This window comes from Cynoglossus semilaevis, chromosome 19 (genome assembly GCF_000523025.1).
Source record: "Cynoglossus semilaevis isolate Cse_v1.0 chromosome 19, Cse_v1.0, whole genome shotgun sequence".
NCBI lineage: Eukaryota > Metazoa > Chordata > Actinopteri > Pleuronectiformes > Cynoglossidae > Cynoglossus > Cynoglossus semilaevis.
The window spans coordinates 3236753-3256848 of NC_024325.1; the positions used below are offsets into that span (position 1 = coordinate 3236753).

Below are 20096 nucleotides of genomic sequence, written 5' to 3' on the forward strand. Positions count from 1 at the left end.
TTCGGGGCCCTTTTTTTTTTTTTTTTTTTTTTTTTTGTAGCTTGTGAATTTTTTTTTTTTGCAAGATTTTCTGACCATGTTTGCCATTTTTCGGTTTCCCAACACCTGGTTCGGCGGCTGATTCCGGTCCGTAGGTCATTTGGTACCAGGCCGCAGTGGGATACAGTGAAAAAATGTACTTCAGTTTTCCTAAGTTACTTCATTCAAAAAGTATCCAGTCATATCTTTTCATTTAAAGATAATCTGTCAATGTTTTAAAACAACAAGTCATTCAGACTCTGATACTAACAGAATGAAGTCTAAAAGATGTTTTATTTAGAAAATCTAATGATCCTTCAACGATGGCGCGGTATTACAGGTCCACAGTAATGACTGATATCGATAACTCGATAACCATCTTGGTCGTGAATATGAGTTTTTAAATTTTAATCTGTAGACGGCAGACGGATCTGCAGACAACAGACGTCACAAATGATCGTTTCAGCTTTCTCTCTTGCCGCCTTTTAACACACGACTCTGACCATGATTGAAGGGCAGGAGCTGCAGCTTGCCAGAGTCCAAAAAAAAAAAAAAAAAAAAAAATCACATCTGCTCGATCACAGTGGCGTAGTCAGTCACTCACTCAAAGCCTTATTGAATCGGGAACAAAGCTTAATTGCGTGACCTTTGAGTGAGGCCTTGGCAGACCGCCTGCCCTTGGCTTGAAGGGTTTCTGCCACCGCTCCGTGCGGCGTTCGGTTCGTGACGAGGAGCTGGCTCTCGGAGAAATCTCGAAAGAACCTTTATGCCGTCTCGTTTCGCGCTAATGAGGAGCGTCAATTGAACGCAGAGTGCCTTTTCAGAGCGCGGCTGTGCGGGGCTAAGCTAAATAGCTACGGATGCGAAGTCTGTGAGTGGAGAGGTGACGGCGGAAAGGGTGAGAGGAAATCCTTTTCACACTTCCATCGGCGTCTTTGTGTTGTTGGAAAAGTGGCGGGATGTTTTAAGGGGGGACGCGGGGGTGGTGGTGTGAGTGACTCCAATTACAGCGACGACACGTGTCTGCGTGATAACTGTCGCCTTGGCGCCTCAGTCGGAGTCCGTTTATTACTACTTTGCATCTTGATGCTAGCGCATTTATAAATATATGCATGTCTATATATGTATTCATATATATTCATACACAGTGGTATTCATACACACCTTGGTTTTCGAACTACCAGGCACTCCTCCGATTTTCTTCACACCTTTGCGAAAGAGCAGAGGTGCCGGTTCCTTTCATCCACATAAACAATGCAAATGCGCTCCGTGATTATGTCCCACAGCAGGTGGGCCGTGTGTGCTGTTTCCTATAAAGGATATGAGCTCCCAGATTTATGGTGCGTATCACAGAAAGTGTGATTCAGTGTCAGTGTGTGTTGGTCCCTGCTGAAATCACTGAGTCACTGTACCAATGCTCTGTTTCTCCCGCCTTCTCTCCTTCTCCGTCTTCCCATTCCTTCATTTTTGCACCCTTAATCACCCACTACACACACTCGCACACACACACACACACACACTCTCTCTCTCTGCGTCCTGTGGACCTTGCAAGCAGCCAATCATTAGAGCCCGTCCCTGTTCTCTGATGTGGCTGCTAAAATTAGCCTCCTCTCTCTGTGAGTCGACATCTGCCATGACGCACTGTGTAGAGCCAGGTAGCCATGATGCCCAGAGGAGAGGAGGAAAAAAGAATCCAAAATCTCCCCTCTCCTCTTCTCTCCTTTTCCCCCCCACCTTTCCTCTCCTCTCCTTCCCCTCCTATATATTATATTTTAACATATGACAATGAAGATATTGACCATAACAACCCAATAATATTCATAATATATATATAAGTATAACAAATATATAGTTTGAGTCAGTTAAACTGAATGTAGCTGTGAATGTGTTAAACTTTTGTTTTATTACTTAATTTCAAGTGGGTTTATTTTTTTTTTCTCTCTCGAGTTGATGTGACGCTAATAAACACCAGTCCTAAAACAAAACAAGAGGGGAAAAAAAGAGTCTAACGAGACTTGAGGAAGTGTTGGTTGGTTTTCTCAAGTAGCTCAGAAGCGCCGATGATACTCTCCTATTTCCGAGATAAGGATTCAAATGAAAGTGTAATATCAGCTTCCTCTTCAAAGTACCTCAAGCACTCTGTCGCCGTCCTTTTTTTTTTTTTTGACAAGATCTGTTATGGTTTTAGGATAATTCTGATTTTCCTCTCCTCTTGTTAGTCACTTTGGTAAATGCATGAAAGTAATAAAAAAAACCTCTAAGTCTTTGTGGCAAAATGAAAAGTGCTACTGTTAGCAGAAGAAGTGGCGCATATTATTAGAATGCTTTTAGCAGAAAAAACAACGAGCTGGTACAAGGAAACACTTTATTACCAAGTGTTCTTTTAAATGTTCTGGTCTTTTACTGGAAAATAATATATTGCAAACAGAGAGAGGCTAAAGCTAGCATGCCAACATCTGAAGATAAATCATACTTCAGATATTAACTCAGCTTTGAGTCGAGCCCTAGGAATAAGTCAGGAAGTGGAATCCAGCTTTGAAGGAGCTGTAGATTTATAACATCATTGGATGTCTTAATCTGCAGAGTCTAAATATCATTCAGAATTTATTGGAATTTCTGCCTCTTATTTAAGTCTTAACGGAGACAGACTGCTGTAAGAAGTGAGTCTCTGATAGCATTTAGCATTGAATTTTAGCATTATCAGGGGAGGAAGGTAAAGGTCAGTGAAACTAAATATGTTGTGTGTGAACGTTGTAATAAAATGTCAGAGGGTTGAATTTGGATGAAATGATTGGACTCAGTAGTTAGGTGCAGCTTCATCTCCATGACATACTGAACCACAGGTACAGTAACACCTGCAGGTCAGAGCTGCTTCATGTCTCTTTACAAACGCAGCACACTGAATGAAATAATTAGCAAAATGAACTAACTCTGACATCTGAGGCCATGTGTTTGACAAAAACACTAATGCAAAAAGAAGAAGAAATGAGACTTTTCTCTGGAATTGTGATAATTGTTGAACAAACAAGTGTTTGCTTGGCTGTTAAGTAAGGGCAGAAAAAACGTGGCAGTGATAAAAACCTTGGCGTGACCTTCAGTTTCAATTTATTTAGTAAAGTAAATAAATGACACACTTTTTTTTTTCTCCCCGAGATTCTAATGAAGAAGATCTGACGCCGCTGAATCAGACGGAAAGATATTTTTCAGAAAATATAGTGTAGTTTCCAACTGTATAGCTTACTATAGTACTTACTCTATAAGGGTCTAGACCAGGGGTTAAGTGGGCCGGACCACTACAACCATAACATAAATACGTATTAATAACGATAAGTCCATGTTTTTCTACTGTATGAATAACGATAAGTCCATGTTTTTCTACTTTGTTTTCATGCTGATAAGTGCACGTTTATTAGAAAACATTCAGATTTAGTGAAATATCATTGGACGAAACATCACGAACACAAGTGTTCGGGCCATATTGAGCCCCCAAGCGGGCCGGTTTTGGCCCGCGATCCATATGTATGACACATTTTAACATTGCTTCCTCACCAATTGATAATTGAAATGCATATCGTCATCTAATGCCACAGAACCCGATGCTTGTACATTGGTCAGTCAAATCAATGATCTCGTGCTTGTAAACTGGGACCAATAATGATGTAGAGTTCAGATGGCGTCATGAAAACCCAACTCTTGCCTCAACCCAGCTGTGCGTGTGAACATATTGAGACTTCTCCGACCGAAGCCTGCGCTTTGACTTTGATTATGAACGCCTGTCGGGCTGTTGGACCTGAGCCAGAGCTCCGGTGCACGTGCGGGCGGACACACATGTACGCTTCACACTCCACCGTGCATGCTCATGTCATCGGCGCAGAGCTAGATTGGAGTTAATGAGCGGATGGGCTGGATACAGCGACCCGTAGCTCAACGCGGCTTCATGATAGTGTGTGACTGAGTGAGAGAGAGAGAGAGAGAGAGGGGAAAACTGTACTGTCACTGTACTGTGGAGTGTGTTTTTGTGTGTGTATTTCTGACATTCAGCGCGAGGGTCATTGATCTCTCCGCACTGCGTGCGATGCTAACCCCAACTGATGACGGATCACAAAAAAAAAAAAAGAAAAAAAAGGACCTCCTGTGATTGAAGTGCAAATAGGCGTAACATTTAAACCAGTGCAGAATCTGATTGTTGCTGAATCATGATTCGGAGACAAAGTTAATCAGCGTTCCCGCATCACCCGGTGATCCAGCTCTTTTTTTTCTCATTTCAAGACATGCGGAGAATGTCGAGAAGAGAGCAGCAGATGTTGGCGGCGTCTCTGGTTGATGATTGTAGAATGAGTGACCGAAGCTGTTGCCTTTCAGCAGAAACCTCGCCGCAGCGGTTTTACGAAATAATTAGGTGTTTTTCACAGTATTTGCAGGAGGCAAAATTAAAGGGTAAACAAACCTGGTGAGGAACTGACTGAAATGGCCACCAGCAGCACGATTTAATGAAGGATGACATGTCACTGTGATGACATTTGAATTAATATCTCGCTCAAGGAGTTTCAGTTCCATTGTGTGCAGCCTTGCTCGGTTATTTTATTTTTGTAGCAGTTGGGCATCTACCAAAAGTTTTATAAGCCCGCTAGGGTCTTCACAAATACATGAATGCGAACCAGATTTTCACAAAAGTTGCTACACCTTGAAAAAATAAATACAAACTAAAGGCTGTCAAAACTTCTGTTACATCTCCATGACCTTCCGGGAATGAGGGTCATGAACATAGCCGCACAGACTTTACCGTAAGAAAGTCGTTGTCGTTTAGCTAACCAGTCAGTCAATAGTCAACCCCTGAATCAATCATGCTAAAAGAAACCAGCTGTGATGAGTACTCATTCTGTCCAAATGACAAAAGTATAGAGTCATGGGACTGACCGGCCTGCGGTCCATATTAGAACATGTCTGATGCCATGTCTTTAATAGCAATAAAAGGCTTGATAATATTTTGTTGGATCACATACAGCAGGGTGTCAAACCGGCCCACTTGGGCTTTCAATGCGGACCGCTTGATGAATTTTTGAAAATAAATGTTAATGTTAAGGAACTGTTTTATAAAAATTATATTTCATTAAACATCAAGATTTATGTAATGAACCTTTTTGCACAAAAGAAAAGGACAAACTTTTATGTATAGGTCATTATGTTATAGTTGTACTGGTCCGGCCAACTTGACATCCAATTAGGTTGTATGTGGCCCCTCACCTAAATTGGGTTGGACAGCCCTGACATACAGTAAAGTGAAGACAGGTCTCTGTCTCCTCTAAATTACGACATACGGTGAAAAACTTCGTATTTAAAATACTTTTATATTTTTTTTCCTAATAAATAAATAAAGGTTGGAGTGCACTGCCAAATGACAGATTCCACGTTTCATAGCCAACCTTTTTTGGAAATATAATTTGTGTTTGAAATTTGGACAACTGGAGATGACAAATGCACTTTTTAAGTTTGGAAATCTGTTCCAGACTCAGAAGTTGTCCAACAAAATCAGTCCTAAACGACGTTTGCGCTGCGTGTCCCATACCGAGCCCCTCGCTCGTCTCTCCTTTATTATACAACCGAGTGCTTTTATCCGTAACTGTCTTTGCAATAAAATACAGCCGACGTCGTGGAAGATAAACAAGTTAGTGAAATCTAATCAGCTCAGGGACAGCTCTATTCCTCAGCTGGATGAGTTTGCCGACTTTGGAAGCTTTGAAAGACAAATGCGCCTCATTTGTTTTTCATATTTGGGGAAAAAAAAATATGCTTGACAGTTTGTAAACCACTCGTCTGTCCTCCACCTTTCCGACTCTTTGCTTTGTTTTGTTTTTTTTCCTTTTGCCGTCTTTTTATAATAGTCCTTGTTTCCATCTGTCTGCCTGTCGTTCATCAAACAAGGACGTGAAATGACTGAGAGGGCGAGCGGTGGATGAGGGAAGGAGAGATTGAGAGGCAGCGAGAGGAGAAGGCAGAACATAAAATTGCGAGAGCTTGTAATAGTGTTTCCTAGACATTAATTAGCTGCAGTCGTTCCTGTACAAACACACAGTAATAAAACTGATATACTCCCCTCTTCTCCATTCTCTGTCCTCGTCCTCTCTCATGAGCGAAATAAAGTAAAAGTGAGAGATTATACTGTGTGCACTACACGGGACGAAGGAGGAGGGGGGAGAAAAAAGAGAAAAGAAAGATGAAGAAGGCGTGGATCACCCTCAGTCTTCTTCTGTCCACTTGTTTTGCTGTAAGGGACGGCAAGATTCATCACAGCCTTGGAAGTGTCTGAAACACACACACACGTACACACACACACACATGTTCATTTTTCAACAAGCCAAACACACCACCACGTTATTATTTATGCAGAAACACACACAGCTGCACACACACAGACAGGAAAAGGAACCTACAACATGGAAGCAAATGTATGGAAGCACAATGCAAACACACACACACACACACACACACACACACACACACTCATGTGTCCACTGTATTATTTGTTTGTGCTAGCTGGCAGATGTTGTGGATGGCACAGCAGCAGTAAGGATGCTGCTTTTTTATACACTGGTTTTTCAACCACACACACTGATGTAAACACACTCTCATCGTCATGACAACAGTCAATGACAAAAGTATAGAGTCATGGGACTGACCGGCCTGCAGTCCATATCAGTGTCCTATCGAACATGTCTGATGCATTATAAGGAGGAGATGCGTGGACCAATGATATGGAGCCGCTCATGTCTTTAATAGCAATAAAAGACTGGATAATTAGTGCACAGTTATTAGCTTACAGGTTGTTTTTTATTATTATTTCAGTTAAATGATTTTTTACTTGATTATATTACACTTATTGCCCAAAGACTAAACAATCCAGCACCGCTGAGTCTAATGACAGTATAATAAAATATAGGTTTTGGCTTCTTTACAAATGAATAAGGATTTCATTGCTGTAGAGTCAGTGTTGGAGGGAAATCAAAAGTAATAAAAGACTGGTTCACAAAACAACCAAAACCAATGTGCAGCTAAAAGGATTTACAACAGGGCCAGTGGATCATTGTGTTTGTTTTTTTTGTCTTTGTTTGTGGTACAGAGTTTTACCAAACCTACGTAGGAGCTGCGTTTGATCGATTATCTCATAAATCCATTCAATCTATATTTTCCTAATCTCACCTAATTGCTTGATTTTTTTCTTCATTTTTCTTCCACGCAGGTGTTCCGTACCGACTTTATCACGGCCATGAAGTTGCCAGACTCGGCCCAGCTCGGCCCGGACGACTTCTACGTCCTCTCAGACCCCTGGAGGCAAGAATGGGAGAAAGGAGTCCAGGTTCCTGCCAACCTGGAGGCCATTCCTGAGCCTGTGGTCAGGTAGGTCACTCCAAACGAGTGTGCTGCATGCTGGGTAGAAACGGCAGGTTACTTTAGCAAGTGTTAAATGTGAGCCCCAGCTTTAAAGCCGTTGCTGTGTAAATGTTTTGTCAACATGTTTTATGTTTTAGTCGGAAAATGTTTTTCTAATGTCATGTTTGGGAATTTGTCCCGCCCACTACTTCCTCTAATCTAATTGTGCAGGTGACGTGCAAGTGTAAATGATAGTGGGGAGATTCCCATCTGGTAAAGAAAAAAAAAGGTGTGAATGAAACCCTGCCCTCTGTTTCCTTCATAGAGGACTGATTTGCATTATCTCCCCTGCACTATCACAGTTGAAGTGCAGATTAAATGATCCTGAGACCCTGACACGGAAATGGAAATGAACTTGTATGTGTGTCAAACTCAGGCCCGGGACCCATATCTGGCCGCAGTGTAATTATATGTGGCCCGCGAGATCTTATCAAATGTCTACTAGAGTCAGCCCGCCAGTACATAGCCCCTATATACTTGCAGTATCTAGTATTAGCGATGTATGTGCTAGGTTATAGCACATACATTTTGTTTTTGGCCGGTGAAAAAAAAGATTTACATTAAAACTCCAAAGGCTACAGTTAAAGAGACATAAGAAACAATTACCACTGATGTGGGTTTAATTTCAAATGTATTTCTCATGTGTTTATAATATCAAGCTTTGGTTGTTCTAGATTCAATGTTTACACAAAACTAAAGTTTGTTTCCATATGAAACAATTCTACTTTACAGATCTGGAGAGACGGGAAAACGTGCACAACTGCCATCAGTTTTTCAATACATATTAAGTTTGGCCCAGTTTTTAATTTTGCCCCACTGTGAGTTTGAGTTTGACTTTTACTCATTGAATCCTTAAAATGAAAATCCAGGTTGCAACAAACTATCGACTCATCTTTGCACATCGGCGTTGCTTTGATCAGATCAAACCGTTGAGGCTTTTCTCAGCAGTTACATCGGTCGGGGAAAAAAAAAACTGGTTAGCTGTGAGAAGGTCACAGTACGGACACCGTTACACGCGCACACCCAAGTACAGTTACATACAAACTGGTAGGCAGATGTGTGCAGGCATTCAAACCATTTACATTCACTGCTTTTCTCACTTGCCCCCCCGTCCCCCTCTCTCTCTTCCTCCCTCTTTCTCTCACTACTACTGCTGCAGCTGCCTCACATACCCATATGGTTTTGTTGGCAGCGTAGGAACTAATGAAAATGCTCAGACTGCCTTGTAATCCATGTAACATTTACTGGGAGGTGGGATTGGATATCACTTGGAATTTGTCAGATACCAGTGCTAAACCGTTATTTGGTAAATAGTACCAGTGTCTGAACAGTTCCCCTGAACCGATTCGTCCTTTTTTTTTCTATCGTAAAATCCACATTCTCCTTTAAGGGTAGAATAAGCGGAAAAGGTTTGTGAACATAAAGCATGCACTGCTCTAACCTCCCCTGTGGGAGGTGCTATAAATAACAGGTGAATATTCTGGTCCGTGACCTCTCTGGTGCACCATTGTCTTACTAATCCACATTCTAAATTCTAATCAAAAAAACGATAAGGATATTTAATGGATACTTCAAGGCTTTACAAAAAAATGTTTTTTTTACAAAGATATTTAATGGATACTTCAAGGCTTTAAGACCAGTGGTTGTTCAACTACCAGAAACAAATACTAATAAACTGAAAACGAAGACGATTTTCATTTCTGTCTAGCCTTTCGTTTCCATCAGAGCCTTTTTCTCTCTGCAATGTCTTCGTCCCTCCGTTCTCTTCCCTCCTACCTCTGCTACCTTTTGGGAAGCCAGAGGTGCAGACACAATTTTTCTTTTTTTTTTTCTTTTCTTTTTTTTTATGGATAATGACATCATCTCTAAAAATTGTTGGAGAGGAAAAAGGCTGCAGGCTCCGTCTGGCTTTGACAACTCTGCTCTTCCACATTTGTCTCTCTCCTTGGACCTTATTTGGTATTTGGCTGCCGCTGCTGCATGATTTCTTTGGTAAAACTGTTGCAGCGGTGGCTGCTAAAGATGTTATTATGGTTTGATGTTTTTTTTTTTTTTGCGAACCACCGCACACAGAAGAAGAGGTGAATGGATTGAAGATGAAGATGGTGTTTATCCTTTACTCTTCGTCGCTCTGTCCACCGGTCCTTTTGTCTTTGTCCTTTTTTTTTTTAACTTCCATTGTGCTTATTATCACACATCTTTCTATATCCCTCCTCTTCACCTGCCATGTCATTTTCTCCCTTCCTTTCTGACTTCCTTCCTCCTCTCTCTTTTGTCGTTCCTCTTTCTGTCTATTTAATTTCATGACTCTCCTTCTTCTGTTTCTTTCTCTCTCTCTCTCTTTCTCTCTCCTTCACCCCCCCCCACCCCCCCCTTCCCTTTCCGTGGTTGCATTCAGGCCTAGTGGAAGTAATTAGCCGTTGCGTAACACTGGCTATGTGCAGACAGTGAATGGGGCTTTGGCAGCGACTCTGCAGCTTCAGTCCCCAGTGACAACACTGAGCCAGAGAGGGAAATAATTACACGTACACATAAGAATATCGCTGCCTCTTCACCAAATGAAAAGGAATGGGACGGTGGTTTACTTCACGTGTCGCTTCGTTTCTTCTCCTTTGAAAGGTGGCCGAGTCTGAGATTTGAAATCCGTTGTTTGTGGTCTGGCTGAACACATGTAACGCTGCAGCCAGAGGGGACTGCACATGAAGGGATCTCCCGACCGCCGTAGTTTATGCATTGGGAGTTTGACGGTGCATTTTTTTCTTTTTGTAAACGAGGCTCAATCGCTACATATAAAACCAAAGGCTTGGTTTACAAAGCCCAGCAATCCACCAGAACCACAAAGCACATGGGGTTCAAATGCAGGTGACGTAGCAGGACAGGAGTATATCGTGTTGTTCGGTGATGCTAAATGAACAGATCGTGTTTCATACAGCTGTGCTTCAATGGAAGGCTTTCACGGGACAGATGTTGACGCGGCGAGTACGTCAACAACCCTAAAGCCCCGGTCAGAGCATTTTAACACTGATAGGACAGTATGCTAATTAACTTAAAATCTTAGCAGCCTTTTCTTCTTGGCTGAAGCAGACGGCTGCGCTTTCTGAGTCTGGATTTCCCGACGTCCAGAGGCAGGAAGTGTTTTATAGCCTCCGCACTTGATAACTGTGTTACTTATTTACTTTTTTTTTTTTTTTAAATGTAACGATTCACTTTGTGTTGTTAAGTAATGTCACTATTATAATGAGCATATCCCAATACAATATATATTCCTTCATATTTCCCTGTTATTTTTCAATGGATGGATGGATGGATGGATGACTTTCTGAGTCTGGATCTCCCGACGTCCAGAGGAAGGAAGTGTTTTCGATAGATAGATAGATAGAAGAAAGATCTTTATTCATCCCTCTGGAGTTCCCTTTGGGAAATTTAGGCTCCAGTAGCAGTACAGCACCACAACAGCAGGGGCAGCGTTTTTTGTAGTTTTCATCAGAAAAGTGGATAAAGAAATACTTTGAGATTGTAATACCGAACTTCAGATAAAAATAATGAACTGCTTGTCTAAACCATTCACAGAAATGACTGTGAATTAACTCAAAGGTTGTCTTTTATTTCAGATATAATGAAATAATTTCTCTATTCTCCATCCTTTTTAACTTGTTAACTATAAAACTAATTAAAGTTAAAGTTAGACAAATGAAATTATGAAGTTGAATTTTTTTTTTTTTGTGAAAAGTCTCATTTTTTTATCCTTCATTTCAATCATTTGCCAATGGCTTTTGTCCTGCAGTACGAAATACAAATATTGTTTTTTTTCTGCATTTGATTAAAAAAAAACACATATTTAAAATATTTCCCCCCGGGCCGTGTCCTACACCTTCAGTAGATTACAATCTAAATCCAGCCTTCATTTCTTTGAGTAGTTTTGTTGCTCATGTGCAGACAAACCAGTATTTAACCTTCTAAGTAGAGAGTATTCAGACGTATACTCCCAGCTGGCAGTAGGATCCGGAACGCACTGCAACGAAAATATAGCAGCTCCGACAAACACACATCAGAATTTATGAGCAGCTTATTTTAAAGTCCATTTCAACCATTAGTCTGCATGTGTTATGACAGTCTGACAGCTGCCAAATACTGAACACATTATTACATTTCCGACGCGTCAGTTTAAATGGAGCACTGCTTAAAACACCCAGCAAGAACGGGAGAATTTTTTTTGTTGTTGTTTGTTTTTGCACTAAGTGACGTTCAGCATTTACTCTAGGTAAAAAAATAACGTAATGACAGACAATTTGATTATTAAAAAATTCTATATTTATTCATGTACAGTGGAACCTCGCATAATCCGTTCCAGGACCGAGCTCATAACTCGAGGTGCTCGTATCCCGAATCATTTTTTCCCATAAGAAATAATAGGGAAAAAAATTATCCATTTCGGCCCTCTAAAACATGTTTTCTGACGAGTTTTCTTACCTTCGAGACAGACGATAGAGTAGCGGCTAATGGCGGCATGTGTAGAGGGAGGAAGAGAGTTGGACCGTACGTAGACACTTGACTCCGTACTGTACCTTACACGTACACTACGTAACTTACTTACTTTTTTTTTTACTTTTCTTTTTTCCTAGCATTAGCGTCTGTAAGCGTGCTCGTATCTCAAATCTTTACTTGTATCTCAAAGCAAAAATTTGCTCGAAGGCTTGCTCGTATCTCGCAGCTAAAACCCCAACGTGTTTGTAATTAGACCACCAGGTCAGGTGTCATTTTGTATGTAGTGTGAGTTCAATCATCTTCGTTTGATTTCAAGTTGGTTTCAAAACCAGTTTACTTCATCCTTTTGAAATTAGTCGTGCTTGGTTACAGTAGAGAACGCAAACAAACACACGTATCTTGTTCTCATTATCGGATTTGCTCAGTGTTTCGTAACCTGTCAGTACAGCGGTTCAACTGAAACCACGTCAAAACTGGTTTCATCTCGGTTTCTATTTTCCCTCAAGCCGAAGTAAGTCTCTATTGGAGAATATACTGTGGTTCGGACTTTTTTTTAGGGTGGGGCATTGGGGGGGGGGTCAGTAGTTACTGATGCGTTGACTCTGATAAGTGAAAGTGAAATGTTGTTATTGATACACACCACCGCAAACAATGACATTTGTCCTCTGCCTTTAACCCATCGGTGACCAGGGGGCAGCTCAGTGGCACCTGATGACTGCTGGATTCGAACCTGCAACCTTACAGACACAAGTCTGCTTCCTTAACCACCAGACCAACTACTACCTCTATGGGAAAAAAACACAGGGATAGAAATAGATTTTAATATTTTTGTTACAAAATGTATTTAAAGGAGAAAGAAATCTTATTTTCTACCTGAGTAAATTACACGCACTGCACTAAAGCAGAGGAACTACGTTTGATTCTCAAGTACAATAAAACTGCTACCCACGTTTTCCCTTGAACTCAATAAGTAAAATGTTGTTGAGTCAGACTGAAAAATAACTGTAAAACAAATGAGGTTTGCATAAGATATACCAACCTACAGCTATGTCTGTTGAAAATTGAGAAACATAGTGTAAAACCCAGACCACCCAAAGATGAATACTTCAGCTGTTGTCCCTGGGAACATTACAACTTCAACAGTTATGTAACGGAACTTAATTAGAAATGTGTCCTTCATCATCAGCCTTTCGGAAGAAGAAAGTAAAAAAAATGTGGATGACGTTAGCGCCTTCTTGTGTACGTGTGAGAAAGACCCGGGATGGATGTGACGCTTATTTTCCTCCAGTGTTTGTGATGGAGACAAATGGCCAACTGAAGGTCATAACACAATCACTGATGCGAGAACATCAATGACAGACAAGAAAACCAGGGCCTGAGAAATCCCTCTGGGAACCGCCCGGCCCAACTGCTGCTCCGAACACCAGTGTGTTAATAGGTCATCTGGTTGGAATGATTTTTTGTTTATATAGTCATCAAACTCCTGCTGTTTTTTTTTTCTGTGCCCACGTTTAATCTGAACTCTATGCCTTTGGTTCTATGGAACACTTTAGAGCAGGGCTGTCAAACATAGGGCCCGTGGGCCAAACCGGGCTTGACAGGGGGTTCAATCCGGCCCACATGATGAATTTTGAAAATAAAACAATGGACAGACACTTTTTTATAAATTGTTTTGTAAAATGATATTTTATTCAAGAATATACTTGTGCTTCTTTGCATGAAAACAAAGGGGAAAATATGGACTTTGTACTGGTCTGGCCCACATCAGGCTGTATGACTTTGACACCCCTGCTCTAATTCGTGTTTCCTTATTCTGATGATTTTCCATCTAATCGGATAGAGAGATGACTCAGAGCAGCGTCATCGGCCTCACGGTCAAACACCAACCACCGTCACAACTGTCGTGGTATAATCGGTCGTACTTCCACTCTTCTAAATTGTGGGTTGTGTAATTGTGCCTTGCGCCAGCTCTGCTTTAACTGCTCAAGTGTTGGCGCGAAAATAGGTCAAAGTGTTCAGCTGAATGTGACTGTGTGAATTTAGTAATAATAATTTAAAAAAAAAAAGAAGAGCTGTAAGGTCTGAAGGTTTCCAGTGTGACTCAGTGCTCAGCCATTAACACCTGGACTCACAGTTTTCACCCAGTGAAACAACCAGAAGATGTCAAAAAATTGAGTTTAAATAATAGAATACATTCATTGAAATAATAATCATAATAAGTATCATAATAATCAAAATAATTAAAGATATTTAGTAAATGTAATAGTAATGGTAATGCTGTGTACTGTAAATGCTACGATTTCTACGAATAATAATGGAAAAATTCTCAGAATTGTCCTTTAGTAAATAAAACTCAAACTCAACATAGTCAAATACAAATAATATACTCAGATATTGGAGAGATTATGGGTCAGAGAAAGGCAGAAATCGATTTATTTTGTCGACACAATGCCTTGCTTTCATCGCAGTAAACAATGACAACAAGATTATTTGGCTGGACTGTGATGTGCCTTGCAGCACAACTTAGACTAACAATAAAGAGATCTGTTGTCTTTATTAAAATTCCTTTTGAGCTGGCTGCACAGCTGAGTGCACACATGGCCACTCAGTCATGTTTGAGAGCGTCTTAGGAAAGTGAAATTGTTTTGTTTTTAAAAAAGGAGGAAAAATAAGACAAATAAACAGCAGTTTACATTGATAAATAACATGACAAATGTTGGCAATTTTGCCAAAACAAAAGAAAGGATTTAAATACTACAGAAATGAACCAATTAAATAAATTCAATTTATTCAAAAGAAATCGCAACAAGAGCTAGCTAAAATGTTTCTAATTTATACTCAATAATGACTACAGCAAAATGCTTGATTTTTAACCAATTAAATAAATTCAATTTATGCAAATAAAATAAAAATAAAAAAAAAACTCAATTAATGACTACAGCAAAATGCTTGATTTTAATAACAAGTTCAGTCAGATCTAAGGAACGTTGAGCAGATTGATGAATCGATTCAAGGAACGTTGAGCAGATTGATGAATCGACTATTTACAAGTGTTGACCAGTTGAGCTCATGGCTCGTCAACTGTGTCCCAGACTTGGATGAATAAGTTGCTGACCAATCGTGTGGACCGTCCTGATTGTGACAAAAGCCAAATACCCCTGCATTAGCTCAGCGGCAGGGTGCTCCGAGGGGTCAGCGAGTATATTTCTGACCACAGCATGAGTCGGTTGCTTTTGGCTGTGTGAGTGCGCGAATATGAAACTGCATTTCTTCTTGCTCTAAGTACAGGTTAAGGAGCCAAACTGGGCCCCGTCCATGTGCGTCTGGTAGGACAATGTGACAAAACTAATAATATCAAATGTTGAGGAATAGTTCTTGATGCCTTTTCTGGTGAAAGGGTCTTTTAATAAGATCTCCTCTGGGGTGTGGAGGGCGCAGAGTGATAAATCACCTAGCATAAAAGCACACACTCATTTGTGGAGTTCACAGAGTCACTGGGTTTACCACATAAATGCCTGTGTAGCTGAGCCGTGCCTGCTGTAGCTGAGTCATTGACTGGCTGTGCGATGTAGCAAGTTGGTCGCTGACAGACCTATTGACTGAGCCATTGGCTCAATTGCTTAACAATTAGCTTTCTCTTTGACTTGTGCATCGACGGAGCTGCCTGTCCCTTGGCTGAGTGAATCGGTCTCTGGATGTTTAGCCCCTTTTATTCCGTGTGGAACTGCGTGTTTATTTGGTGTTTGCATTCATTTAAATCCAGATTGATTTATTTTTTATTCTTACATCTTTCTCACTTCACTGGCTGCAAGGGGGCCATTTCTGCTGCTGCAGTTCAGGCTTTCTGCCTGACTGACTATATATAAAAAAAGTGACCACTCGGTGCGTGGTTTGCTTCACAGATCATTGGCAAAGCAGCCCCTTTCTCTGACTGATTGGTTGGATGGGTAAAGTAAAGGGTCAGTGGGTGGTTGAAAGAAAATGAGAACAAAATTCCCTGCCCTCTAACTGAGAGCTTTATTAATCACATAAAAAGACACGCTGCCATGTTTGCTAACTGATTACAATAACTGGCAGATAAAGTGACATCTGGCGTCTGAGTGAAATTTCCCCTGCTGGCTGCACTCCAAGCCGAAAGACCAATGAGTGTGTTCTTAACTACATTTTTATGGCTGTATTGACTTACTGGTGGTGTTGCTGACTGGTTGGCTGACCTCACTGACAATGACAGTGAAATCAGGCTTGGAGAGCTGACTGAATGACTGGTTGCAAGCCTCACCGGCTGGCAGACTGACACTGCGACCACAGTAACCGAGCGCTGGCCAGAAACAAACGGGTTTTCTGCTTCCAGCGGATGAGTCAGGCTCCAACAAAAACCCATTCACCCCTGGAGGCTTCTGGGCAAATAGTGACTTCAGCTTGTTGATCCGGACCTGTGGAATTTTATCATTCCACTTTCAAACAATAGTTTTTTACCCACTGATCTGTTTGCACTGGCAAAGCATCCCGGCCAAAGCCGAATGTACTGGTGTGTGTCTTCGACCGCTTTCTCTCCACGTAGATTCACTCCACAAATTTGGATTATTTAACTTTCAGCTAAACTATGAAGTCACAACCTCAGAGAATCGTTTGAAAAACTTCAAGAAAAAGGGCAGTAAAGCCTGACACGTACGCCGCAAGAACCGTGAAATGTGTTGGTTTTCTCAAGGGGTATGAACGAGAACAAAGTTTGTTCTGGACAGGGATTTTTATGCTTCATGTGAGATCTAGTGCTGAGCCCCTCGGAGGCACCACAGCACTTATTAAATTGATGATGAAAATTTGACTTAACTACTTTTTTTTTCTTTATTGTGATTAAAATGAATAAATACCGCTCTTGCCATATGTAGAATATATATCAGCATATCTAGTTGTGATGTGATTTGTTAATTTCTGAAGTGCTCCCCTGAACTGTTTTTTTTTTTCTCCTCCAGAGTCATGCTCTAAGGCGGCGGTGCCAAACATATGGCCCGCTGGCCAAATCTGGCCCGCTAGGGGGTTCATCCCGGCCCGCCCAAACACTAACACATCATGTCCGTGATGTTTTGTCAAATTATATTTAATTAAGTATGACGATTTTCTAATACTTCTTTGCGTGAAAAAAGGGTAAAAACGTGATCTTCTTATTATTTATGGGTAATTATGTGATGATTGTACTGGTCCGGCCCACTTGACATGAACCAAATTGAGTTTGAGACCCTGCTCGAAGGACATCGCAGAATTAAATTGTGCTTAAAGCACAGAGGAGTAGCTTGATTTGAGGGATGCTGCTTTCAAGGGCAGTATCTGGGGTTGAAAGGACGAAACAGAGAAACAGTTTTAAGCGTATAAATAAACGTGACCTTGAGCGTGTGCTTGTGTACGTTAAATCCATCTTGTAGTTGTGTGGCGTTTGTGGCGGTTGGTATTTACTGCGGGCTTCCCTGCGGCGCACCGTGGGCAGACTTTGTGCATACGAGTCCTTGTTTCCAACATGGACGTCATGTGAAACTCCAGGGCCCTGTGTGGGAGTCTGTACTGTATGTGGTATGTCTTAATGTATGCCCGGTTGAGTGTATTAAGTACACGGTGAGTAATCCCTTCAGCATGTTCGCACAAACACTTGCGTACGTCACATGGGACTTTCCTCCTCCTCCTCGCGCCCGGCGACACCAGCGCCCGTTCTTTGCTTTTATTATTTATTTACATCCTCCTCCTCTCATCTACACATCCAGCTCCAGTTGGGTTCTCTGTAGTATGGCAGATCAAAGGCCTTCGCCTTCTGCACCGTGGCTTCAGCAACATCTGGAACACGCCATCCACCATTTACCAACGGCCCATCTGCCAGGTTCACTTGACATATGTGTCTGTGTGTGTTTGTGTTTAAGGTTTGGAGACGGGGACGGGAGTGAGACATGGGAGAGGACTTCCACCACTCACTGTTGTTTGTATGTGGGCATGCTTGATTTGGCCAACGCCTGTAATCTACCAGAGCTCCCTAAACATGGGCTAACATGGGTGTGTCGATTCAAATGCAAAAAAACCCCAAAAACATCTTTCTGTATTGCCTTTGTGCAACTATTTTGACAGCAGAAACTCCAGGGCCCTGTGTGGGAGTCTGTACTGTATGTGGTATGTCTTAATGTATGCCCGGTTGAGTGTATTAAGTACACGGTGAGTAATCCCTTCAGCATGTTCGCACAAACACTTGCGTACGTCACATGGGACTTTCCTCCTCCTCCTCGCGCCCGGCGACACCAGCGCCCGTTCTTTGCTTTTATTATTTATTTACATCCTCCTCCTCTCATCTACACATCCAGCTCCAGTTGGGTTCTCTGTAGTATGGCAGATCAAAGGCCTTCGCCTTCTGCACCGTGGCTTCAGCAACATCTGGAACACGCCATCCACCATTTACCAACGGCCCATCTGCCAGGTTCACTTGACATATGTGTCTGTGTGTGTTTGTGTTTAAGGTTTGGAGACGGGGACGGGAGTGAGACATGGGAGAGGACTTCCACCACTCACTGTTGTTTGTATGTGGGCATGCTTGATTTGGCCAACGCCTGTAATCTACCAGAGCTCCCTAAACATGGGCTAACATGGGTGTGTCGATTCAAATGCAAAAAAACCCCAAAAACATCTTTCTGTATTGCCTTTGTGCAACTATTTTGACAGCAGCCGAGTGAAGTGTCTTGGTCAGGATTGCTGATACAATAATTACAATTGATAATGTAAAAAAAAACCCAACACCTGCAGCACACTATAAAACGTGTCAGAGAAGATGATGTGTGGAGTTACAGATCAGATTAAAGCCAATGGTCGGAGATGAGAAGTGGATGTAGTCATCACTGGATAGTATTTAAGCTCTGCACGGGACTGGAAGTGGTGCTCTGGTTTTGGAATTAAGACATTGTAAATTAATGGAAAACTATGGATGGATGATGGATGGATGGATAGATGGACAGATAGATGGATGGTAGGATGAATATATGGATGAATGGATTGATATATAGGTACAAACTAAGGCTACATTTGGAAATCATGAAAGAAAATGGTGATTAATAAAAACATTTTTGAAAATTTTGGCAAGCTGTACGAGCTAGAAAAAAGTCTGGTTTTTAAATAAATGAAACTGGTGCCAGTTCGATGTGTCTAAATATAAAGTGTAGTAATCAAGATTGTCACATTCCTCTCTGAGTAGGACCCTTCTGAGGTTGACAGTGATTTTGGAACACACCCTCATTTTTTAGGGACCACCTCCTTAAAATATGAACCTCAGTCTTTTCACACCTCCACCGGCAACCTCAGCCTGGTTGCCAATACAGGGCCATTGTGTTTAATGGTCACGTCAGGGAGGCTGTTGTGCCCTGGCTGGCCACTTAAACTTAATCACCTCCAGGAGAGTAAACACTGTTTACCTCTGCTTTGTCTCCCAGCAGAGCCCTGAGGCCCAGGCCTCATATAAAACATCCTCCCAGGATGTGGATGGGTGCAGGGGGGGAAGATAAACTGACAGATGGATACAGATGTGGACAGGACAAGGTTGTGTCCTTTCACAAACACAAACACAATACAAATGTTTTTGACACAATGTGAAACTCACACCAGGGACCTGAATCCCTCGTGGACAAGATTAATTGTCCCGTTCTTGGTCGGTTGCTTCCGTTAAGGAGAAGTGAAGCATTGGTTTAATAGATCTTGTTGTGGTTTGTCAGGGATAATATTATGGGATTCTTCACTTGTGACAAATGGTTGTTGGTTACAAGCACTACATGTTCTTGGATGTCATGAGAAGCATCTCCATGACCTGAGGGGGCAACAGATTAACCCTCACTATGAATTAAGAATGTTCCTTAGACCAAATCATTCATGTTCTTGGACTCTGGAGGAAACTGGAATCCACCAAGGCAAACTCCATACAGGAAGACAGGGAATTGAACCAGCAACTGGTGATCTGTAAGGTCAGCGCAGCAACCACTTTGTCTACAGTTCGGCCGTAAAAAGATGCACAGTGGTCCCTGCTATCGCGGGGATGGCGTTACAAGACTGCCCGTGATAGGCGAAAAACCGCAAACCAATAGTTATTATATTATTTGCGTATATATTAACCCTTTACGAACCCTTTAGGAGGCATAGTAGGTTGTAAA

At 41.6% G+C, this 20096-nt stretch overlaps 1 protein-coding gene across 1 annotated transcript in view; it reads left to right on the top strand.

The window, feature by feature from the left end:
• Positions 1–20096, top strand: part of jade2 (jade family PHD finger 2) — a 131285-nt gene that overhangs the window by 33460 nt on the left and 77729 nt on the right. Inside the window, 1 exon segment of the mRNA XM_008332321.3 lies at positions 7256–7413. Coding sequence (XP_008330543.3) covers positions 7256–7413 — 158 coding nt within the window.